This window comes from Zophobas morio, unplaced genomic scaffold, assembly GCF_036711695.1.
Source record: "Zophobas morio isolate AGI-343-1 ecotype UQ-CSIRO unplaced genomic scaffold, CSIRO_AGI_Zmor_V1 ptg000011l, whole genome shotgun sequence".
Lineage (NCBI taxonomy): Eukaryota > Metazoa > Arthropoda > Insecta > Coleoptera > Tenebrionidae > Zophobas > Zophobas morio.
The window spans coordinates 18,595,550-18,621,912 of record NW_026972116.1 but is presented as its reverse complement, the minus strand read 5'-3'; the positions used below and the strand labels follow the sequence as shown (position 1 = coordinate 18,621,912).

Here is a 26,363-nt window from a genome sequence, read left to right as displayed (position 1 = left end):
CGCCATGTTTGTATACATTTTTTTGTAAATTCCGTTTCAATGCGTTAAGGTCCTGGGTCGGCTCGTTTTCAGGCCCCTGAAACCCGACTTAACCCCGGTTTGTTTCCACCTCCCCAGTTCTCCACCGGGACAGTTCTCAACCCCCACGTTCCTTCGCGCCCCCTCCCCGTCATTTCCGCAGTCCGTCCCTGCCGCCGATTACCATATAACCCCTGTGGAGCGGCCACCTGTGGAATGGGTCTATCTGGGTTACGCTAGGTGAGGAGGCCTAGTTATACCAGCGACCACTTTCATTGTTACAATCACTCTCTCTGCAGAGTTACGGGGTGCAGTAAGCTTCGAGCGACGCTGGACATGTCAGTGCTATGGGCTTCCTGCTGCTGCTGCTCCTGCTAGTCTGTGGGTCAATGTCAGCGCACCAAGGTAGCGGCCAGCGGCTATCAGCCAACATTGGCGTAACGTGTGTTTGTGCAGATTGTGGAAGGAGCGTGAGGAGATCTCGGCAGCCCCGCGTCGGCGCCCTTGGACGCATCATCCACGGCAAGCAGAGTGTCAGAGGTGCTTGGCCCTGGCAGGTATGTACGGTTCAAGTACGCGACTTACGCAATTTTATTATTTCGCGACATTTTTTTCTACAAGTGGGTCATTAACATTTCCTGTAAACATCGCCGGCCGTCTTCATAATTTGTGGATTTGCATTATTCAGAGGCGGAAAGCTCGAGAAGTCGCAGTTGTTGCAGTTTTAATAAGGAGTTTTGCGCGTTTTTGATTCACGGGGGCGAGAAAGACGAGGAATTGGATAATTGGGGGATTTTGGCTGGAGGGTTTTTTTTGAGAAAAATAATGGAATTATTCATTAATTAACTTGTTTGTTGCCTTTTGTTAAATGAAAGAACAAAGTCTTTATTTTTATGAATATTAAGGTATAAAGACGTCCCCGAGAAGGCGTACTTGTTACTGTTTTAATAAGAATTTTTACGCGTTTTTAATTCACGAGGGTTTTTTCTAGAAAAATAACAGAGTCATTCGGTAATTAAGTTGTTTCTTGGCATTTGCTAAATAAGAGGATGCTGTCTTTATTTTTACAAACACTTCGGAAACCCTTTAGTCTTGCCAGAATGTAGTTCTAATAATTTAGATAAGTCAAAACTTTTAAGTTAAAGAGAAACAATTTCAAAACACGAAATTTTTTATTTTCCTAAAAATTCCTAACTAGAGTTAGGGCTTGGAGAGTTTTTTCCACAGAAAATAACAGAATTTTATTATTAACTTATTTGTTGCGCTTTCTCTATCATTTTAACATATAAAAAATATTTCCTTCCTACAATTTAGTTCTCAGCATTTAGTTAAGGTACACACTTTTAAGTTAAAATGGAAAATTTTCAAAATATGATTTTTTTTATTTTACTAAAAATTCTTATAACTAGCACCTAAGAATTTTAAAAACTTGCTCGAGAAGACGTATTTTTAAGAGTTTTTATAAGCATTTTTGCGCATTTTTAACTTACGAGATCGAAAACGTCAGAATTTGGAAAATTGGAAAATTTTGGTTGGACGACTTTTTTGAGAAAAATAACAGAATTTCTAATGACAAGTAATCCGAATTTATATGTCAGAAATGTTTAAGTTGAAATGGTACCTTTCCAAAATATGAAAATTTTGATTTTCTTAAAATTTCCTACTGTTAGCAACAAAGTCCTAAAGACGAGCTCGGGAGGACGTCTTTGTTACAGTTTCAATAAGCATGTTTCGACGTTTTTGAATCACGGCAACGGAAGCTCTGAAAAATTGAATAATTTGAAAATTTTTGTTGGACGACTTTATTGAGAAAAATAACAATTTCTAATGACTAATTTGTTTGTTGGCCTTTGCTAAATTAAAAGATACTGTCTTAATTATCCGAAAATCTTTTATCTTTCCAGAGTTCAGTACCCAGAATTGAAGAGTCATAAAATTTCAAATTGAAATTAAAATTTTAAAAATACGAAACTTTTGATTTTCCAAATATTCTTTTAATAAGTATTTTTGTGAGTTTTTAAACTCACCGGGGCAACAGCTCTGAGAAATTGAATAATTGGAAAATTTTGGTTGACGTGTAAATAATTAACTCACGGGGACAAAAGCTCTGAAAAATTGAATAATTGAAAAATTTTGGTTGGAGGATCTTTCGGGGAAAATAAAAAACAGAAATATATATTCAATAATTAATTTATCCGTTGCGCTGTGCTGTCTCTATTTTTTGAACATTTAAAAAATAGTTTGCTTTTATCATTAAATAATCACAATTGATATATGTCAGAAATTTTCAAGTTGAAATGGAAATTTCCCAAAATATGAAAATTTTTATTTTCTTAAAAATTCTTACAACTAGCGACAAAGCCATAGAGACGAGCTCGGGACGACGTATTTGCTACACTTTTATTAATCATTTTTGAGAAAAATAACAAAATTTCCAATAATTAATTTGTGTGATGGGCTTTACTAAATTAAAAGATACTGCTTTAATTTTTCGAAAATCTTTTATTTTCTCAGAGTTTAATACCCAAAATTTAAACGAGCCAAAAAGTTTCAAATTCAAATTAAAATTTTCAAAATACGAAACTTTTGATTTTCTAAAAATTGTTTCAACTGGTAGCTAAGAGTGGGGACGACGTATTTGTTACGGTTTTAATAAGCATTTTTGTGTATTTTTAAATTCACGGGGGCAAAAGCTCTGAGAAACTGAATAGTTGGAAAATTTTGATTGAAATGTCTTCGCAGAAAACAACAGAAATTTATTATTCAATAATTAACAAGTTTGTTGTTCTTTGCTGTCTCTATTTTTGAACATTTAAATAATATTTTGTTTTTCTCGCATTAAGTTCTCAGAGTTTATATTAATCTCAGAAAGTTTTAAGTTAAAATTGAAAATTTTCAAAATATGAAATTTTTGATTTTCCACAAAATTCCTACAACTGGCACGTAAGGCATAAAAACGTGCTCAATTTTGTGCATTTTTAACTCACGATATCGAAAGCGCCAGTATTTGGAAAATTGGACAATTTTGGTTGAATTAGTTTTCGTGAAAAATAACGGAATTATTTTTTATAAGCATTTTGGAAAAGGAAATCTAAATCAGGATTTAAATAACACAGAAATTTTTTAGCTAAAAAGGAAAATTTTCAAAATAAGAAAAAATTTGGTTTTCATGAAAATTCCTACAACCAGTAAGAAAAGCTATAAAAACGAATTCCGCAAGACGTATTTGTTACAATTTTAATACCTAAGCATTTTCCACGTTTTGGTGTTACGAGGACAAAAGCGCTGAACAATTTTTTTGGGTTTTTTTTTAAGAAAAATAATAATTCAATAATAATTAATTTGTTTATTGGCCTCTACTAAATCAAAAGCTGGTGTCTTTATTTTTAGAAAATCTTTTGTCTTCCTACAATTTACTGCTCAGAATTTAAATAAGTCAGAAATTTTCAACTTGAAAAGGAAAATTTTCAAAATAGGAAACTTTTGATTTTCCAAAAACTCCTACAATTGCCAGTTCATGGTGGAGAACAGCATTTGTTACAATTTTAATAAGCATTTTCTGTGCGTTTTTAAACTCACGAGGGCAAAATTTTGGAAATATTAGAATAGTTGGAAAAATTTTGATTGGAGGGTCTTTTCGCGGATAATAAATAAATAAATAACTTGTTTGTGGTCCTTTGCTGCCTCTTTCTTTGACATTTAAAAAATACTATGTCCAACCATTAAGTTCTCATAATTTAGTTCAGCCACAAAATTTTAGTTAAAATGGAAAGTTTTCAAAATACATCTAAAATTTTTGATTTTTCTAAAAATTCCTATAACTGACAACTAAGGCATAAAAAGAAGAGATGTATTTTGTTACAGTTTGAATAAGCATTTTTAACTCACGAGATCGAAAGTGTCAGAATTTAGAAAATTGTAAAATTTTGTTTGAAGTAGTTTTTCAAGGAAAATGACAGAATTATTCAATAATTAACACAAGTTAATTATTGAATAATTCTGTCATTTTCAACAAACAATTGTTGCTCTTTGTTAAATTAAAGGATGCCGTCTTTATTTTTAGAAAATCTTTTGTGTTATTCTCATTTAGTTCTCAAAATTTTTTAAAACCAGAAACTTCCAACTTGAAATTCAAAATTTTCAAACTTCGAAGCAGGATTTGTTTATTTTCCTAGAAATTCATCCAACTAGCACCAAAGGCACAAAAACGTGCTCATTTTTGTGCATTTTTCACTCACAAAACCGAAAGTGCCAGAATATGGAAAATTGGAAAATTTTGGTTGAAGTAGCTTTTTAAGGAAAATAACGGAATGATTAATTTGTTTTTTGTTCTTTGCTAAATTCAGGGAACTGCCTTTATTTTTTATAAACATTTTGAAAATTTTTTTGTCATTCGTCAGTTTAGTTCTCAGAATTTAAATAGGTCCGAAATTTTTTAGTTAAAATGGAAAATTTCCAAAATAAGGAAAATTTTGATCTTCTTCAAAAATTCCTACAACCAGCAACAAAGCTATAATAACGAGTTCTGGATTACGTATTTGTTACAATTTTAATAAGCATTTTTTTTGCGATTTAGAGTTATGGGGACAAAAGTCCTGAAAAATTTAAAAATTGGAGATTTTTTATTGGAGGGCTTTTAAGAAAAATAATAGAATTATTCCATAATAATTAACTTGTTTATTGACCTCTTCTAAATTAAAAGATGCTGTCTTTATTTTTAGAAAATCTTTTATCTTCCTACAATTAATTGCTCAGGATTTAAATAAGTCAAAAATTTTCAAGTCGAAAAGGCAAATTTTCAAAATACTAAGCTTTCAATTTTCCAAAAACTCCTACAACTGCCAGTGAAGGGTGGAGAACAGTATTTGTTACAGTTTCAATAGGCAATTTGTGATTTTAAATAGTAAAATTTTGGTTGGAGTAACTTTTCGGGGAAAATACAGAATTATTTAATCATTAACTTGTGTGTTGTTCTTTGCTAAATTCAAGGACACTGCTTTTACTTTTACAAACATTTTAGAAAATTTTTTGACTTCCTACAATTTAGTTTTCAGAATTTAGATCATTCAGAATTTTTTAAGTTAAAATGGAAATTTTCCAAAATATGAAAAACCATAAAAACCAGCTCAAAAGGACATATAAGGGCACAGTTTTAGTAAGCATATTTCCGCATTCCGGGGGCGAAAACACTGAAAAAATGAAAAATCAAAAGATTTTGGTTAGAGAGCTTTTCTGAGAAAATAACAAAATTATTAATAAGTTTGTTGCTTTTTGTTAAAATATTATAGGATGGCGTCTTTATTTAAAAAAAATCTTTTGTGTTATTTTAATTTAGTCCCGGAATTTTGAAAAATCAAAAACTTTAAACTTGAAATTAAAAATTTCCAAAATTCGAAATTTAAACTTGTTTTAGACAACTAATAAGTCCAATATGATTATCGTGTACGTGCAGGGTATTGGTATTCATATTAATGCCCGAAGCGTGGTAACATTATTCTTGTAAACAATGGTTGAAAGACAAAGCTCCATTAATCCAAAATAGCCCACACGTTAACATTGTCGTTTTATCTGAAACTGGTTGTTTAGATATAAATAAACGTTTTAGGATGTGGGGGTTTGAAACATAACAACGCTGCGTATGTGGATGATACAAGCATGTTATGCTTGTAAACAGTGATTGAAGTGTACAGAAAATAGATTTCAACCATTGTCGATGCGAAATATTTTTGGAAATTTGCCTTCAATTTTTTTCACAAAACAACACGATGATATTTTCAGAAATTTCTAACTGGTTAATTATGTAAATAGTATTTTGTACAAAATACGTTGCTACAGTTTAGACAAAAAATTACGTCCGTTTTAAATACAAAAAAAAAACGAAAAAAAATTGTAAGTTATATTCTTTATTTTGCAAAAGTATTCATGAAAATTCTCGTCTATAAACTTTTAATGCAGTCATTAAAACCTCGAGAACAAGCCACTAAAACTTCTTTAGATAAAGCTACTTAAACACAAAGTAGCATGAAGACATGATGTGGGTGGATAGTAATCTAAAATTTTATGAGTTTAAATGAATGTTTGAGCAAAAATGAAGACACGAAGCAATTTTTACATAGCGAAACTAGGTAGTGTTTTTAGATTAAATGAGAAATTCTATTATTTGTGCTCAAGTCTAGCCTGTATGTAACCTCTCAAATACATATTTGCATTTAATTCTGAGGTTAATTAGAGACATAGATATAACTAGAGTAAATACAGAAAGTAGAAGCACTCCAAAAATTGTATGCTTGTTCTTGAAGCTAATTTTGTATAAGCGATTAACATAGTCTGTCTCTTAGGATCCAAAATGACTTCATAAAATTTTAAGATAACAGAAAGTGACTTTCGCTGAAGCACTCTCTACTAAGTATTAATTTAAATTTATTGATAGGAGAATTTTAAAAATAAGAAATTTAATTATTTAACGCTAAACTATCATATAAAATACATAACCCGACAACTTTCTAAAGTCGGCGTTTTTGAGCAGTCTGACTATAAACCAAGTTAACGACCTTTTACATTTTTTTTAGCAACCGAGTAATTAACAGCTTCCAATTACACTTTTCTTTCAAAGTATAAGTTTCAATTTTGAACAAAGCTCGTAAACAGCATATTTTGTCCGTTGTAGTTGTACGAAAGCCAATAATAATGGATCATTTCTGCCAAACGCCAATCTCTGCCACTTTTATTCTTTATCAATGGACGACGAAATCCGTGAAATCACGTCGCCTACGGGTAAAAATATCAATTTTCTGTTTTGATTGGACTTTATCACTTTAATGCCTCGTTCCGTTGTAATAAATCTGAGTTTTGATAGCTAACTAGAACAGCTGTGGACATTATGCAGTTGTTTTTGATAAACGAAAAGCGCAGTTTAAAGCTATAACAATAAGTCTTGCTTTCGGTATGGAATGCTTAGCTTTGAAAATATAATAACTTTATAATTTAATTCAACGCCAGTTTAATCTGTGAAGTTCCTTAAGTGAATAAGTAATAGCTGATGTAAAATTTTAAATGGGGGCGTAAAACTTAAATTGAATTTTATGTTGGAGTCTACGCTGAAGAAAAATGTGGTTAGGAATTTGTTAATTCTAGGCTTGAGTTTGGGAAAAGTAAAAGTAAGAAGACAAAGGAATTAAAATACTTTGGATTTTAAAATTAGTTAAATTTTTTTAAAAAAAGAATGTCAATATGTGTTTGTAAAAATGTACAGCTCCGATTTCACGCCACAACTGCAAATTTACCCAGAAGTAAAAAAGCTCTCACGGCAAACATGAAAGAAACAATTATTATTCAGCTAGTGCCTAGTCTAGAAGTTAATTTTCTTGGTGACGCGAATAACTATTCGAAGGCGGGCATTCCATGTTTTCTAGTTACGCTTATGAGAATTAATTATAAATACAGAAAACGAGAAAAGTTTTCGAATGAGTTTCAAAATTATTACAATTTTCACCGCCTCATATGAATAGTCACCTCCACCACTCCCCTCCTGTTTGAAAAATAAACTTCTAATATTATTCACAATTACAATTTGCTGCAGAAGGATGTTCTATCAGTTTATGCATCTCTCGAGCTTTTCTCCGTACCTATCGAAATTTACGCTTCCTCCAGCCGTAATTACTATCTAAAAGCAATCTTTTTAACAGGTTTCCCTCCAACTATTACACCCTCAATTTGGGTTTTTGGGTCATTGGTGCGGGGGTGTATTGATATCTCCGGAGTGGTTATTAACAGCGGCTCACTGCATCAACAAGTGAGTACTATGGATAGTTTAGTTTGGATTCCGTTGATTGCTTCCGGGCAGATAACCGGATAAGTTTATGTAACGCTTAACATCACTTTCAATGAATAAACCTGTTTCGAATTGTTTCGAAAATGAATGTAAATTATTCAATAGAGTTACGATTCGTAAGTAGATGTTCGGTGTTGATTTTGAAAGTGTATGATTGATGTGTTGATTAAGTATGCGTATGGCGCATACTTAAAGAAATGTGCTACCGTATGCTACGACGTCATTCTGCATACGAAATTGTCGTCCATTCTGTGTCGGTATTACTAACCTATTAATTAAGCTTTCTATTAAAATGTAGCCAAGTTTTTATAAAGACGACATATCCGAGTTACGATCTTAATTAACGATAACTGTTTTACTTCCAGAAGTAAAAAAACGTGTAAGACTAGTAGTAAGCATGCGGACAATGTCCTTGCTATTTTAAAATTTCTCGTTACCTTTAATTACAACACTGAAGGTGCGAAATTTGCGTAATAAAATTAAGGAAGACTAATAAATCGTCTTTTGAATACTTCTACAAAGATAATCAACGTAATCGCTGATGTTTTTAACGACAGAATTGATCGTCTTACGTGCTATACACTGCGTTTTATGGTTTAAGAAAGTCGTCAGAGAGATTAATTTTGAAATGTTTAGCGTCAGCTAATTATCAAGGAAATTACAGACGTAGACTTCCAGTCTGTAATTTTTCCTTAGGGATTGTTATTCAAATTAGTTTTAAAGCTATAATTAATTAATGGGCGAAATAAAGAAGAGTTTATCGCTTGAAGTTTTCAACATTTAAACGTTCCACGGTAATTTTAATAGACGCATTCCAAAAATATTAGAGGGGTGTGTGTTTTCGTTCAATCTGCATATTAAAGGATCCAGGTTCCAAAACTAGTTCGCTATTAGTTATGCCATGTGATTTTGATTTCACTTCAATTCAATTTGTATGAGTTGATGAGCCTGCGTCCACATTTAAACAGTATAAAATATGCAAATAAAGGTCAAACGTAAGTCGTAAATTTTTATTTGAAAATTCATAAAAGTCAAATACATAGTGATAATTTGTTGTAGAACGAGTTTTATTTTAGCTGCCGATTTTATCCAGTTTGACTGAAAATGGAAAAATTAGTGGTTTAAATATCAGTCTTCCTTGGTGAGAATTTTTATCCGATTTTTATTAATCATAATATTTTATTTTTTATGTTTGTGTAAACACACATTTTATGCATTTTTGTTTTGATGCCATTTCCATTACGACTACGGCAGTCGTATTAATAATTAATGTCATATCTTAGGCTTACCGATTCTTGGAGAATTTTCTCTCTATTACATTATCTATGTTTATAAATATTGTAATATGTGTGTCTCATCCCATTCATATCTGATTCTTTGTACAGAAAATATTTCTCTGCGAACAAACGAATATATGTGTAAGCCCAGACTTCATTAAAAAAAATAAAAAAAAGAATTATTTTAGATATTTTCGAGACGTCTAATGAACTTCAGAGGCCTGAAAACTTCTAAATAACGTCTCAGTTTTTTCAAACGCAATTCAGTTTCTTTAAAAATGATATTCCGATGAGATAATTACTCTGAATTCTTCGTTAAAGCTAAGACAATATTTAATAAGTCTTGATTATATCTGTTCAAATTTGTTCCGACGCTAATATCACTAATTGTTTAATCCTCTGAATCTTCATTCCTTTTATACAACTCTTTGTGGCTTTTTATCCTGATACTAGAAATTTCGGCACTTATAGCCACAGTCGCACGATTTTTTTGTTTAATAACATTCACTTTACATAATAACATAGTTGCGAACATTCTTAAATATATTTTTGTTTATGCGAAAGTTTTGTTGTGTAATCGGACCCACACCTGGTATTAAAAAAAAATAAACTGGGTAGACTGCTACTAGGTTTATGTATGTCGACATTTTTTTTAGACTCGTGGGAATAATGTGTTTTCAATTTAATTTAATAGTTTGAGTGTAAACAACATGCGTTTGAAGATCAACATCCATTGTATTTAGTGTTTGAAATATAACTGTGTTTGGTTGTTGTTATATATTAAACATACAAAAAGTTTGACAAAACCTACATTCTATGTTTGCACGAGCAAATAACTTTTAACAAAAATTGAGTTATGCTACATTACCTAATGAACATCCAGTATTATATATAACATCAAAGCCCAACTTTCTTGTACAGTGTACAGTTGTGTAAAATTGTTCTAAAAATAACCTACCAAACCAAATTAAATTTATTTGAGATGAAATGCTTTCTGACGGTCTAGGACAATTCGGCGCGGCCGACTTGGCGCGGCCAACTTGGCGCGGCCGGCTTGGCGCGAAATATTTTGGCGCAAAGCCAACTTGGCGCAGGGACACTTTGGCGCAAGCCATCTTGGCGCGGGCCATCTTGGCGCGGATGAATTCACACCAAGAAAAATAATATAAATATACAAAAATTGCAGCCGTTGTTAGCATAACCTAATTTTTATAGTCACCAACGCGTGGAGGGGTAATGCCGACTGTTTAATGGACACACGGGCGCTTCGCGCCCTACACCCCATTATAAACATACTCCTAAACGTGGAACTTCTTGCTCCGTGGATCATTAAGTTATTGGAAATTGTGCGAATGAAACTGTGTATTTGGTTGCCTACATTTGGCATAAATAACAGGGTGCTAACCACAGTACGAACAAGAAATATTTTTTATATTATATGTCGACGTACTCGCGCCAAGATGGCTCGCGCCAAGATGGCTTGCGCCAAAATGTCCCTGCGCCAAGTTGGCTTTGCGCCAAAATGGCTCGCGCCAAGTCGGCCGCGCCAAGTTGGCCGCGCCAAGTCGGCCGCGCCAAATAGTCCCATTCCGGCTTTCTGATGTTTGAATACTGCTAAAACTTCATAAATTATTCAAATTAAGAAAAAAATAGTTAAATATTTTTACGAATTTTAAGTACTTGCAAAAAAATAATTTTTGAATTCATGTGTTGTTTTAAAAGGGTGACAAATGCCGAGAGAGCAATAAAAATATGATAAAAGACAACCATGGATTTTTGGAAGATCGGCTTTGATCCTTGAATTTTCAATTTTGAAAGTTTGAAATTGACAGTAATCTGGCAAGACGAAAATTCTGTCAATGACCAATTTTCAATCAACTGCTAATAATTTGTGTTCCAATAATCGGCAAATTATAATAAAACCGCTGATATAGACATAATATAGTAAAAATTTCATGCCACTAAATATTGTATTTTTTCCCAAGAATTAAATGTACTTATATGGAGTGAATAAGGGTTTGCAAAATTTCATAGCAGTCGGTGTTGTACATATACTAAGTGACATGGAAATCAGAACACCCAGTAATAGTAAAAATATTTTAATAATTTATTGTCTAATTATGTATTGGTGTAAGATAAGTAAACGATCAGTTTTTTTGCCATATCCGTAGTAGTACTTGCCAAGATAAGACTAATTTTGGCAAATGACATATTCGCTACAAAAATAAGGGGGGGTGGGCGGGGCTAACACCTATTTGGTAAGATAAGACTGATTTTGGAAAATGACACACCTTCTAAGAAAAAAAAAGGTGGGTGGGCGGGGTTTTTGTCTTTGGAACACTTCGAATCGATTAAATGAAAAAATGTCACTTTTGCAGGCCAAAAATTCAGTACCAAACAAAATTGTTCGAAAATTTTAGTCCGGGGGCATTCATACTTTCTGTTTTTTAAATTAAAAAAATTTTTCAGTATTTTAACCAACTTTTCAAAAATCTCAAACTTTCAATACTTAAAATTACTCAAAGACATTTTCTTGTAGATTTCAACTGGCTCTTGTTGTAGATTACAACTTTGGGTTTCATATCTTCAAAAATTCCAATAATTTTTCCAGAACTGATAAACTGAAAAATGACAGTTTTCAAGACGTACTCGTATATTTGAAAAATTTCATTTCGAACTGAATTTTTCGAAAATTTTGGTCCAGGACCATTAACACGTTATGTTTTTGAATCACGTCAAATTTTGATCATATACCGTACCGCATTGTCGTAATAACTACGTATATCAAAAATTATTAAAATATGCTTTCTATTACTGGGTGTTCTGATTTAAATGTCACTGAGAGTAGTTTCTAAGTTAAATTATAAAATGTTGTTAGACAATAATTGTGATTTTTTATTAATTTGGTTTTCTGGGGTAAAAAATGAAGACGGATTCACAAAACACAACTATAAAAATATGTAAATATTTAGACAATTCAATGAAAATCTGAAGATTTCCTTAGTTCTCATCAGTAGTCTAGTAAATATGATGGACGTGATAAAAATGATAATGGAACTTAACAAGTCATTACCGAAACGTCTCTCTATATATCTCACTAACGTTAGAAATATGTTGTTTTACAAAATTTAAATAGCAGTTATTATACAAAATTTTTGGGATGACGTCACCAAATTGTAGATGAAGATGACCGGACAAATTTCGCGTACTACCTACACGCTATTCCTCAAATATCTATAAAATTTAGCAACAATCATTCCATTAGTTTCGATAAAAAATAATAATAAATAATAATAATAAATCTCCAAAAGACCGCAGACGGCAGACAGACAGACGCTTACATTCAAGAATAAAAAATTAGTCGAAAGTTATTTTGACAGAACTTCTCTCGCTTTTGAAGTACAATCCCACAAATTCTTGTTCTTCTAAAAGTTATAAAATTTGATTTTGCGGAATTTTACTTTTTGGTAGTATCCTCTATGGAGTAAAAATAATATAGAAGGTCCTAGTCACAGTCTAATAGAAAAAAAAGAAAGATTTCGCCTTCTTTAAAAAAGAACAGTTGGGACCCCCGAGAAGGTTTCACATTCTTAAAAAAGACATTTCGCGCCCCCGAGAAGGTTTTATATTTTTTAAAAAGACAGTTGGGACCCCCGAGAAGGTTTCAGATTCTTAAAAAGAGATATTTGGGGCATCGAAGAAGGTTTTGCATTTTCAAAAAAGAACAGTTAGAACAGTTGGGACCCCCGAGAAAGTTTCACATTCTTAAAAAAAGATACTTGGGGCCCCCAAGACGGTTTCACATTCTTAAAAGAAGACAGTTGGGACCCCCGAGAAGGTTTCACATTATTAAAAAAGACATTTGGCGTCCCTGAGAAGGCTTTATATTTTTAAAAAAGACAGTTGGGACCCCCGAGAAGGTTTCAGATTCTTAAAAAAAGATATTTGGGGCCTCGAAGAAGGTTTTGCATTTTTAAAAAAGAACAGTTGGGACCCCCGAGAAGGTTTCACATTCTTAAAAAAAAAAGATATTTAGGGCCCCCAAGAAGGTGTCACATTCTTAAAGGAAGACAGTTGGTATCCCGAGAAGGTTTCACATTCTTAAAAAAAAAGATATTTAGGGCCTCCAAGAAGGTGTCACATTCTTAAAGGAAGACAGTTGGTATCCCGAGAAGGTTTCACATTCTTAAAAAAGACATTTGGCGCCCCCGAGAAGGTTTTATATTTGTAAAAAAGACAGTTGGGATCCCCGAGAAGGTTTCAGATTCTTAAAAAAAGATATTTGGGGCCTCTAAGAAGGTTTTACATTTTTAAAAAAGAACAGTTGGGACCCCCGAGAAGGTTTCACATTATGACGTCATAAACATAGATAACAAACAATGCGAGAGAAAAAGAGAAAAAAAAAAGGAAAAAACCAAAGACCAAGTTTAGAATCGAACGCATTCGTGACTCGTAACCACGAGATCAAAACCGGGATGCCTTACACTAGTGGTAAACTGTTATTCTACCATGCACTATGTTTTTGCAAAAATTTGGACGATTATGGAAAAACTCAAAACGGTTTCATACACCACACTTATAGGACTATATTTTAGATAACAGTTAAATCAAATAAACATAGAATTCTTTGAAATGACGTCATCAAATTATTGGTAGGGACGATTAGCAAAATTTTGCTTAGCATTTAACCATCTACATGATATTTCTAATTACAGACAAAATTTAATAGTAGTTTAGGAGATTACGTGTCTAATAAAAATGGATACATACACCAGACAGATAGACAGACAAACAGATAAGCAGACAGAAACGGGAGACTACATTTTTCGTACTCTAGGAATCATGAAGCGTCGAGAAAACATAAAAATGGCCATTCGTCCTATGGACTCGATTACTATACCTCCTTAGCTTATATCTGCGGGTAGTAAAAAGCAGCTATTATGCAACTTTTAAGCAATTCCGATAAAAAAAATGGTCTAAAGACAGAACTTCCGTCGCACTTGAAGACAAATATTCAAACAAATTCAATGTTCTAAAAGAAAAGTCGACAAGGATGGGATCGAATCCACACGTCACTGGCAGTAGTTATGCACGTAACCCAAATCAGCTATGCGCACAAAAATTTTTGTAAAGTAATTAATAGTGATAAAAATCAAAGCAGACTCATAAACCACAAATATAGGAGTATGTTTTTTTATAAAGTGTAAGTATGTTTTACTAGGAAAATAAAGAGTTTACATCATTTAATTTTTGCTGGAGATTATTGATTAGATAAAGTTTAGTTAGCACGATATTTTTTACTAAATGAGGCAATTTATTTTACTGATTAAGTCAAGAACGGTTCACTCCATTTTCTCAAAATTTTGGGAATGCAGTACTATTATTGTTAGAATGGCACTGCATTTATCCAAAATGATGTATGTATGTATCCTTGCCAAAATGTTGATCAGTTATATTATCACAAATTTTTGTAATGGAAAAACTCACTTAAATCATATACTTAGCACATTTTTTACATTTACACTATAGCATTATTTTAACTTAACTTATAAAAATAAAATTCGCAAAATCAAATTTTATAATTTTTCGAAAGAGCTAGGTATGTTTTACTTTACTTCAGGGGCGAGGGATTAATAATAATGAAACAGAGGAAAAATGTATCATAAAATTCCTTCAGTTAACTTATTAACTAATACAAAAGAATTATCTTTTATTATTACATGCTCCTATTATTATTTATCTTATTTATAAAATAAGAATTTTAATTAAAGATAGAAAAATGTGTTAAAATTTGGACCCCAGAGCAGGTATTAATGTGGAAACAGAAATGGAATAAATCAAGAATTGAAAAATTCTGGAAAATTTAATTCCAAAGCAAGTTTATTCTGACACAATATAGCAGATTCGCGTTTAAATAAAGAAAAGAAAAACGTGTGTTAAAGAAGCGGTAGATGAAGTATAATAAAAAGAATTCGATAATATTTAGTATTCAATTTTAAAAACCTATATCTACTTACGTGCCATTCTAAATAAGAGGTTAAAATGAGGCCTCCAGTCGTTTCTTGGGAAAAAAATTGAAAAAAAATCATTTTTTTTCTCCGGCACGAAAAATCGAATTGTTTGAACGAACACACGCACATAAGGAGGAGAGTGCATAAAAACACAATAAAATACTTACAAAATATGTAACAAAAAGACGTCAAAAAATTTTTGATAAAGTAAAAATTAGACAAAATTACCGACAAAAATAGCTTTCATAAAATATAAAAAGAACACCCAATTTAAAATTAATTCAAAATTCTAACCTTTAGGCTTCTTCTTCTGCTACAATTGAGCGAATTCCCTCATCTTCATGTACGAACCCACTGCAACAAAAAACACATGAAATATTTGGTTACACCCAAAAAAAAGGGTTTCGGAGAATATTTGCCTAAAAATTCGCTAACAAACAGATTGACGGAAACGGAAAATCGATATTTTCACTCCATAAAGTAGAGATATTTAGAAAACAAGAAAAGAAAATTTAATAAAAATAATCCTGCTACACTACGTTCGGAAATTAAGAGCATTCTAAAGTTAATTTAACCGAAATTTCAGTAAAGACTTCCGAATAAATCCAGTAAACTCAAACATGGAAGACCACTATGTTCAATTAAAATGATTGTTTGAAACGTTTTGCCGATTTAGTGAACTTATATCAGTTGCAGTTAAGTATGTCCCAAATCCAAAAATGTCCAATTATGAAATTTAAAAAAACAGTAACGATAATTGCAATGAATAAGATTATTAACTACAGTTATACGTAAAACATACAGACGTAATGAGATAAACATGAAAATTGGATTTAATTTTAAATAATTAACATTCTAATATTCCAAATTAGGTACTTCAGCCGAAAAGGCCAGTTTTAAAGAATGAATATCTGACGAGATATTAATGTTTGAGTTCTCGTTGAAACAAACATTTATTAAGTCGTTAAGCAACGATTTGTACAATGCAACTAGATACTTCTCTCTTAACATCCGACTTTTTATATTAACACTTACCCTTTAAATCCCGATTTCCTTTCCTTCCGCGCCGATTCTTGTAGACTCCCTCATGGGCACATCACAACAATCACTTTTCACTTTAAGCCCGAAACTAAATTATTTTTAACAAAAATAAACCACTTAATCAAACGAATTCACACACAACACACGCACTGCACAAAGTTAAAACCGAAAGAGCGCCTTAACTGCGTAACACGAAAAATGAACAAAAAATTCTCGCCGGCATCTTATCAGACATTTTTTGCAGAGTTTTTTTTCATCGATGCATCGCACAGGAAATGAATCTTAATTAAAATACTGCAACATTATTCATCAGCAGAACATAGTTTTCGCGCTGTCCGGACGAATAAAAAATTACGAATTTTAGATACAATTTGCCAAAAACAAATTAGTGAACTTGATTTAAATATGTCTTTCGAAAATATTTTATTTCGACAGATAATGAATTAATGACACAACACAGCATTCAAATGTTTTCACCATTTCTGCCAAAATACTCATGTAAAATAGATTCATATGGAGTGTGCCAACAATCAAAGGGCGGAAAATTAAACTACTGGCTGTAGCCTCTAGAAAAAATTCTTCAATGCAGTCTAATAGAGCTATAATTTAAAAGTTTGGTCAAACATATAGAGTGTTGCGTTTAACTTATACAGTAAAGCTGAATGTTTACTTTCGGAACGTAAATTAGAAAAGTATCGTAATAGAATCCATTTGGTTACTTTCATGGTCCGTACAAGTGCGATCGGTAGAAATTTGATTTAAAACAAATAACCAACGAGAAAATGAACTCTCTTGTGCTTATGTTTATATTTCACTATAATCACTAGAGAGCGGATTTATAAGCACAAAAAAATTAAGAATAAGTGCTTAAATAAGCACAACATTTTCAATAAAAAAGCTTTATTTTAAGCAAAAAAGCATTAAATAAGCATAACACTTTCATTAAAAAAGTTTTATTTTAAGCAAAAAAGCATTAAAAACATAATCATATTACAAATCAAAGAACACTTCTTAGAACTTTGGATAAAATATTATTACAATAATCCTAGACTTTATATTTTACACACGTATTTCAGTTTGATTGTAATATGTTCCAAGTTGTCCACTGTAAAATTTTTTCGCCGACCATTTAAAATGTGTTTAAAATTGGAGAATGTGCGTTCAACATCCACACTCGTTGTTGGCGCAAATTTGAATTTTGCAACTAATGTTGAATCTAACTCCAAATTTTCCATCTTCTGGCCTTGTAAAACACGAGCAACGTCGGAAAGAACACCGAAACCTGCATTTTTATTTAACACTTCGTCAAGTTTTTGAGATACTCTAGTACCAATATCACCCCTTACTGCGTTTGCTTGTTGTTTAAATTCTTTCACTAAGTTTATGGCATCTACCAACAACATGTTGGGTTTTTCTAACTTTTCTAATACCTCACATACGAATTGATAATTGCTTCTTAGCAAATCTAGATCTTGTCGCAAATCTTTGTTTTCCAAAATATTTATGCAATCTTTAATCGATTGAGAAGAATCTTCGCTAAACTCCGTAACTCCTTCCTCAAATTCTTTGATATATTTGTCATAATAAAATGTGGCCTGTAACCATGTTCCCCACCTCGTTATAATCGGCTCTGGGGGCAATGGTATGTTTGGAAATTTTTCCTTAAAATGTTGCACTCTTAGTGGGGCTTTAACAAAAATCTTTTTACCATTTGCCACTAATTTATTAACAGTAGGAAACTGCAAACGTATTCCTTCGCCCACTCTGTTTAAACCGTGGGCAATGCAAGTAGAGTGAATTAAATTGGGGTACAATATTTTTAGATTATTCCCTGCTTTCAACATATAACGAGCTGCATCCGAGATCATCAATAAAATTTTATTCGCCGGTGCGGCATTTGGCAAAAATAGTGACGCAAGACTGTCATTTACAAATCTGGTAATCGTATTGCCATTTGTTTTATCTAACATTTTCAAACTTACTACATACCCTCGACTAGGGAAATTTTCATTTAAGATTCCAACAATTAAACTTGCCACGTATCTTCCACAACTATCGGTTGTTTCATCGACAGCGAACCATAAATAATTATCTCCAATGCGATGTTTAATTTCGTTGTAAACTTGCTGAAACACTGGGCCTACATAATTTTTTCGGAGAGTACTTTCAACCGGAATATGTCGATTGCAGTGTTTTTCAAGGAATTCTTGAAGAGGGCCTTTCTCCAACTTTTTTAAAGGTATATTGGACTGGATCATCATTTTACATAAATCGAAATTAAACTGAAACTGCTCATCTTTTGTGGAAGTAGATGCAATGTATGGTCTGCTATTTAATTTTAAAAACTTCAAACATTTTCTTCCTTTCTACATAAAGAGTGGTTCTGACATGTTGCGTCACGTTATATTTTTTATCACTTTGAACCTAAAACAACGTACATATACAGGATTAACAAAGGAAAATAGATAAAAAAAATTAGTGGGCTTACGGTTTTCACTGCAGAATATTTTGTTGTTTTCTAATTTTAATTCTGGAAAATCCCTTATCCACTCATCCGGCGTCGATTTTACTTTCGGCATTCTTTTAAAATTTAGTAATATTACCAAAAAGAACTCAACATGTAACAAGGGAGAACCACGTATAACACTGTACTACGACAGATGCGATAGACTGATGGTTGTGAAATAAACGGTTCATTTACTTAAAAATTTCCATTAGAAAAATTTTAAGGTAGGTAGTTGGGTACAATAATTCTTTTTTCTAGAAAGTCTTCAACGATCTTGCCGCAAAATGCCGAAAAAGAACATCTGGTTAAAAGCTTTAATTCATTATCAACGGAAGTAAGGATTTAAAGTCATAAAATCTATGGAGTATTTTTCCAATCCTATAATAAAATTTTATTACCCAAACGACCGGAACCTATTCACAGAAAGGGTCTTGAGTAAGTGTACTTCAATGGTCAAGTCCAAGTAAAATGCATACGATACGATACGCCTAACTAACAAGTATGTGTCATTCCGAGAAGGCCGGCATTTGAACAAAATATGCATTAAAACTCATATTCGTCGAAAAAAGCATTAAATAAGCATATAAGTTTTAATATGCATAAAATTGAAAAAAAAGCAAATAAGCATAAAAAAAAATGTGTCAAATGACTCCAAATTGTATCATAGTTACAGATATAAAAAAGTTTTGAAGTGCTTACATTTTTCACAAAAAGCATTAAACCTAGAAATCCGCTCTCTAATAATCACGTACAAGCATCAGCGGTCGCATAAAAGAAAATGAAATTTAACAACAATCGATCCGGTAGTTTTGGAAATTACGTATCTAATAAAGATGAATACAGACACCAGACAGACAGACAGACAGAAAGCTAACGCTTAGGAAATAACAACAAAATTTTTTTTCAGTAATCCACAGGGAATCTGTAATCTTCAGCTGCCAAACAGTTGGGACGCCGTGTATACGTATTTCACATATACGTAAAGGCAAAATTAAATTACAAATTAAAAATTATTAAAACTCCTTTTAATAATCGCTTATTCGTTGAAATAACTATGAATTTAATTTTAAATTAAACCGTCCTAAAAATACGCCACAAAACCGCCTCCTCCCCACCGAAAAACAATTGCGGGGGCGTCATGTCGCGGTTTTTGCCTCATTGTAGTAACGACGTCAGTTCCCCATTACATCTCATTATTCAACTTATTAAAACCTCCATGTTAACACCTCTTTAAAAAATTAATTAAAACTCCAAACTTTTCCTTCACATGACTGTGACTCCAGCTCCTCGCCCATCTCTCTAACCAACTAACCAAACACATCTACCTAATCAGCATTTTCATGAATGAACCTATGACGTAAACGCACGTAAAACCTACGTCACTTTTCAGCGACTTGTTCAACCTGCCCCTCGCCGCCCTCTGGACGGCCGTTCTCGGGGACTGGGACCGGGACGTGGAGGAAAAATCCGAGCAGCGAATTCCCGTGGAGGAGATAATCCTGCACGAGCGATTTCACAATTTTCAACACGATATCGGTAAGTGGAACTGGTCCGGAGATGCGGATATTGATAGTGATTGTTCTCAGCATTAATGAAACTCTCACGACCAGTGAAATTAGCAAGAGATAGCAGAGTCAGAGCCGTTTGTTTGCCTTCGAGCCGATTAACATATAATCAAACCGACCTGTGCATCGCTACCGGATGGGGCAGGGATGTCGAAGACGGAATGCTGGCAGGGAAACTGCTGGAGGCGAGAGTTCCGCTCCACGATAACGCTGTCTGCCGGAAGAAATACGGACATGCGGTGGCCATTCGGTCGGGGCATATGTGTGCAGGGCATCTGGATGGGTCCAGTGGAACTTGTGTTGTAATGTTTGGTTTTGGTTTATTTGAAAAAAGGCGGGCATTTAGAAAAATTTAAGTTCTAAAGAGTAATTTGTGCTAAAAAAAAAAAATAACTGGTGGAACAGGTGTCCAGGAACGTTTGAAATTCTGTAAACGCGGTTGTTTTTAGCTTGAAAGGGGAAGTAAACCTATATTTTTTATGGCAACGTGTATTTTTCGTTCTTTACATTAATACAAAACTTCTTATTAGTTCGTGATTTGTTGTATGTCTAATTCATTTTTTTAATATACTAACTCACGCAAGAATTCCAAATACGCCATATCTTTTATGTGTCACCACAAAAAGAAATCTAAGGTCGTTGAATCTGGACGTCGAACTGGCCAAGCAGTAGGGCTCTATTGCAGATCAAATGTTCAGTATTAATCGAATATCACTTTTTCCCAAATTTAGTGTTGCTAGTTTTGTCGCCACATACTCACTTGTATTTTTGTATTACATTTCTCTTTAATTCCAGAGCATAATGTAATTTTATGTTTTTCCGACGTTCCATAAATCTTAGAATATGAAAAAGTAGTTCTCCCATTTCGTCTGACTGCTCTCTGTAGTCCATTGACGTTTTTTTACTTTGAAACTACTGATTTAACAGTTTTGAAATTTGAGATATGTTTTAACGATATCATGTAGAGTAAAAAACTAACCATAATTTATATGACGTAATTTTATTTTTCGACCACGTTGGAAAGCTAACCAACTTATTTTCTTGTAAATCTCTATCCGCACAAGTTATTTTCAGCTTCATTTCATCGAAAAGTCCTTCTACTTTTCCGGAATCGCCAATCAAAATGTTGGAAATTTTGGGGTTTTTAAAAAAACTGACGTTCCAGCGGGATATTTCAAAAATTTTGTTGGAACCATAAAAGGGTTATCTTTTTCAAATCAGCGCGTTGGGATCCATATCACAGAACTTTTTATGGTTTTTTAGTTCATTTTTCCAAAAGCTCAAGTTTTTAGTACCAAATTTTTGATCATTTTTCGACCACCTTTAAAAATTAGCTAAAACACGTTTTTGTAGAATTCAACTGCTAGAAGTTATTTTTGGATAAAATTGAATTATAGCATTTTTTCTGAGAACGTCTACAATAAAAAATAATTACTCCCTTGATAAACCACAAGAATAAGAAAAATATTTTGCAAATTTTAGTAGGATGTATGGGCGAAAATTTGGCGATGACCTCATCAATTTTGGGGGAAGGATGGAGACAAAGTTTCATTACTATTTACCATGGTTATGTTAACCTTAAAACCTTTGCGAGATTCTAAACCATTCACTAACACGGATTCATAACCTACCAGGAGTATGTTATTATTTTATCAAATTTAAATAACATTTATTTCGGCAAAATTTTGTGATGACGTCATTAATTTTTTTGCAGGGGAGAACCATAAAAATTTTGATTAACTATTTACCATGCTTACGATATTCTTAAAATGTCCGCAAGATTTCAGAACATTGGGTTTTGCAGTTTCAATGTTAAATTGCAAAATCTCGTTATACAATATTGTTTTTTTTCCAAAAATCTGGATGCCTAGGGTAAAAACTTAGCACGGGTTCATAACCCACATGTGCAGGAGTATCTGATTTTATAAAATTTAAATAATATACTTATTTCCTAATGTAAATTTTGATGATGACGTCATCGTATTATTGGTGGGGACTACTAGCCAAATTTTGATTAGTGCTTTACCATCTACACGACATTCCTAATATACATATAAAAGTTGACTATCTGTTTAATAGAAATCCTGACTGACGGCAAACAAACAGACAGACAGACGGAAACAGGAGACTATTCTTTCGTACTGTAGGAGCCATGAAACGCCGAGAAAACAGAAAAGTGGTCAGTCGTCCAATGGACTATTTTAAAGATGTATATTTTGGTATTTGTTTATTGACAGGAATATTAAAAAATATATATTTCAGACCATAGAGAGGTTAGGCCAGGTCAAGTCAAGTCAAATAAAGTCAAGTCAAAGCAGGTCAGGTCATAATTAAGTAGTAATGTTTTTACAATATACTTTTTATGTAAAATACGAAAATGCAAATTTACCAACAATTTTATGCATTTTCAAAGTAGTTATTTTTGGTAACCTGTGCAGATTTGACATGGTTTTTGATAAAAATTAACAAACTAAAATTTTGATTGTTTTACGAAAATCGACCAAATACCTTAGTAAATTGAACTATTGAAAGACCATATTTTTTGTGTGTGATATTTTTGCTCACTTGTGGAGATTTTTAGATCTTGGGCTATTTTGACGGAGCTATTTTGTCGTGAAATTGTTTTGTCGAAACTATTTTGCCCTGAAGCTATTTTGTCGGAGTACCAAGAAATAGGTTAAGAGTTTTTTAAAAAGTACAAACATAAGATAGACAGCTGTAAACAAGAATTATGTTATTTACTTTTTTCATGACAGTATATGGCAACTGAATATATCATATGATCTAAAAAAAGTCCTCTAGTTGGCCATGGAATTTATTTTTAAATAAAGATGTTGGCAACACTAATGCATTCGCTGTTTTGTTTGACAGTTGCTGTGAAATATCTGACAAATAAAGTGTCAAATAACTGTATTACCAATATTATTTTAAATATAAATTTCGTGGCCTACTTGAGCACTTTTTCGATCATATGGTATTTCTTCCTTTAGATAATTGATATCAGGTACAGTTAACACAGATAAATGTTTTTTATCATTATAATCCATTAAATCAGTTAAAAAAAGTTTTACAAAAATATAGGTTTACGTCGCCATGTAACAAACTTAGTTTTAAGCTAAAAATATTGGCGTTTACAGAATTTCAATATTTAAGTTTTCGGCTTTATAACAGGTGTGTGAGATTTTATTTTTCATGTATTAATTGAGAAATTGTGCCGATAAAAGCCAAGTTTAACAGAGAATTGAATTATATATAAAAATCGAGTCTAGTCTTACGATGGCAATTTTTTTACTATAAATAGACACAAATTTTTTGTGGAAGTTATTTGTCCAATTTAATTTTAATCAGTATGTGGGCACATATTTATTATTATAAAATTAATATGCCTTGTGACAAAAAATTGGATAAAACTATCATAAATCATTGTCGACTTTTCGCATGCTTTTGATGCGTGTAAGTTCGGGGACTTCTGGGTAAACAAGTTTGTGACGCACGTTTTAAAAATTAATTTATTTTTAAGTAAGGTATTCAATTAATGATATTAAATTACACAAGCGCATTATTCATTAAAAAAAAAACAAGATATTTATGCAAATAATGGGTATAAAAGCTAAGTTTAATAGCAGGTTAAGTAGTATCTAAAACTGAAGTTAAATCTCGCAATAATTACTCTTTTTATCAACACGTGGAGAGTATTTTTTAATTAGTAGGTGGACACATGTTTGTTTATCATAAAAATAGTATGCACCTTGTGATAAAAAAATGGATAAATGTTAAATTAGCGTCAATTTTTCGCCATGTTCTTGACACGTGTAAGTTCTGAGGTAAACTAGTTTGTGGCGTAGTGATGTTATATTAAAAAGAAACTTTTTTAATAACTTAATCTACAGGGCTTAATTAATACCAACAGTTAAAAATTCAAGATAGATGTGTGGAATGAATTCCGCCGAATGCTGATTTGAATTTTTAAATTGTATAATTTCCAAAGTGGTTTATTTAAAATGTGTGGTAGTCAGTAGTAAGCGCGTGAACAACGCACCTAGCGTTACCATTGGTTAGAAACACGTGACTTGAAGTCTGTAGATTCAATGAACTTTAGCATTGCAGTTCATGCGCCTTTCACGTGATCTGCGTGGGCGATTCTAGTATAAAATAGCCTTGGCTCTTACTTTAGAAATTAGTTCAGGTGTTAAATAGTTCAAACAAGATTATCTACATATAATCTAGAATATTTATTTTCCTGTATTCGGACCTTTAAATCATTTGAATACCCGAAAAGCTCCATCTTCAACTTCATTCATGGCTGAAGACGCTCCTGACGACCGTAGACGAAACGTCGAAAGCTCTGCAATAAATTTTCTGAGGAACTTAACAGAATTATAGAAAATCTGAACTTTGATTAATCACTTAATCAGTAATCATACAATTTTTAAACTGCTGTTAGCTAACACCTGGCCATTTTTTGAACTCATTTCGCGTTTTTACTTCAAGTAACAAAGTACGCTTATTTTGTGTCATGGACTTAGAATATAGAACATCAGTACGTAATTATGCATGTTATAATCAGATATGATTTTGAATGAATGACATTCTAATTTCCTCTCACTTGCTACTTTTAATTTTACGTTTATTTCAATTTTCTGTTTTTGTTTTAATATTCTGTAGAGCTTGTTAAATAGAATTTAGGACCTTTACTTTCTAAGATGAATTCATTAGTGTTCTCGGTGTCCACTTTTTTTTCATGAACACTGACCGCTTTTGTTTATGTGTTTATGCATTTACTTTCTCATTTTTAAGTTTGCTAAAAACGGCTATTTTATCGATATGATAATCTTTAATTCATGAGTACTGACAATGGAAGTAGTTGTTTTTCCTTTTGTGTAAACAATCGTGATTAAAACTGAATTAGCGTTGACGGTTGTCGTAAAGTTCCATATTTTTTTAAATTCATCATTTTTCATTCCCTTGAAGACTGTTAACCCTTTACAAGACAGAATAAATATCAAGAAATAATATTTCTATTGTTTGTCTTGTGTTACCTTTCACTAATATTTTTTACTTTATTGTCATTTGCATAATATAGTTTCATTATTCATTAGCGAGTACTGCTTTAAAGTTCATCAGTTATCGGAAAATTTTAACATAAGGAAGAGTGACGTTCAAACCCGTTATTTTATAGTGCAAATTATAATCTAATAGAAACTTAAGTGATGTGACATAATAGACAATAAAGAACGGTGTGTTATGTGAATTTCATATCTAAAAAAATTGCTAATTCAAAATTATGGAAATTTTTAAAACTTCACTTCATTATAGCACACTGTGAAGGTCTAAAATTAAAAAGAAAAATTATTGGGGCCATTTAAGTCGTGGAATGGTAACCTGTGACACCCTGTATAACATTCAAAAGACACACCTTTACTGGAAAAATTGTGCAAAGTACTAATCAAAAATGTAAATAAAAAAGTGACCATGACGTCATAGCCAAAACACAGTGCTGTCTCTAATAAATGTAGTGGTATTAATAGAACTTAATTTTGTTTGAACTTGTGGCTATATTTAGTCTATTTTGTAACAAGATGATAATTCGTATCAAAAACCGAAATGGTGTCTCTTGTAATGTCATTAATCACCATTGAAATTTCGACGACGGTCATTAACGTTGTTATCTATTTACTATTACATATTCAAAAGACAACATTAGATAACACGTATCGAATTAAAATTTCCTGTTTGTGTTCTAAATGCCGGCTTTATGCATTCCACATATCAAAAGCTGACTCTTCCACTGATAATCTTTTTTTCAGGGAGATTCCGGAGGTCCTCTCCAGTGCGCGATGAGAGATGGCAGATGGATGCTAGCAGGAATAACTTCGTTTGGCTCTGGATGTGCCAAACCCGGATTTCCTGATGTCTACACGCGATTATCTTATTACCTACCGTGGATAAGATCAAAAACTCGCCTGTAGTAACCTTGACTGACACTGACCTGATCTCAGATGTGATAGTAATTATTGTTTGTGAAAGCAACAAACATTGTAAATATAATGTATATAAAAACTTTATTACAAAAGAGTACAAACCATTCTTAAATAAAACAAACTTTAAAACTTT

At 32.4% G+C, this 26,363-nt stretch overlaps 1 protein-coding gene across 4 annotated transcripts; it reads left to right on the top strand.

The window, feature by feature from the left end:
• Positions 1–238: 238 nt before the first annotated feature.
• Positions 239–26,363, top strand: LOC135127110 (chymotrypsin-like elastase family member 2A). Of its 4 annotated transcripts, none has more exons than XM_064053439.1 (6): positions 239–258; positions 318–575; positions 7,704–7,810; positions 20,075–20,220; positions 20,271–20,551; positions 26,057–26,363. In XM_064053439.1, the coding sequence occupies exons 2-6, from the start codon at positions 366–368 to the stop codon at positions 26,216–26,218; spliced, it is 906 nt and encodes a 301-aa protein (XP_063909509.1). In that variant the 5' UTR covers positions 239–258; positions 318–365; the 3' UTR covers positions 26,219–26,363. The 4 variants fall into 4 exon arrangements, with proteins under 4 accessions (XP_063909509.1, XP_063909510.1, XP_063909511.1 ...); XM_064053440.1 differs by lacking the exon at positions 239–258 and having other exon boundaries at positions 267–423; positions 475–575; XM_064053441.1 differs by lacking the exon at positions 239–258 and having other exon boundaries at positions 267–575; positions 20,271–20,546.

Bases quoted from the DNA above. Each gene is read 5' to 3' on its own strand.
- LOC135127110 (XM_064053439.1), top strand. From the start codon at position 366: ATGGGCTTCCTGCTGCTGCTGCTCCTGCTAGTCTGTGGGTCAATGTCA. The intron at 20,221-20,270 runs GTAAGTGGAACT...GATTGTTCTCAG, and splicing joins CAATTTTCAACACGATATCG to CATTAATGAAACTCTCACGA. The intron at 20,552-26,056 runs GTAATGTTTGGT...TCTTTTTTTCAG, and splicing joins GGTCCAGTGGAACTTGTGTT to GGAGATTCCGGAGGTCCTCT.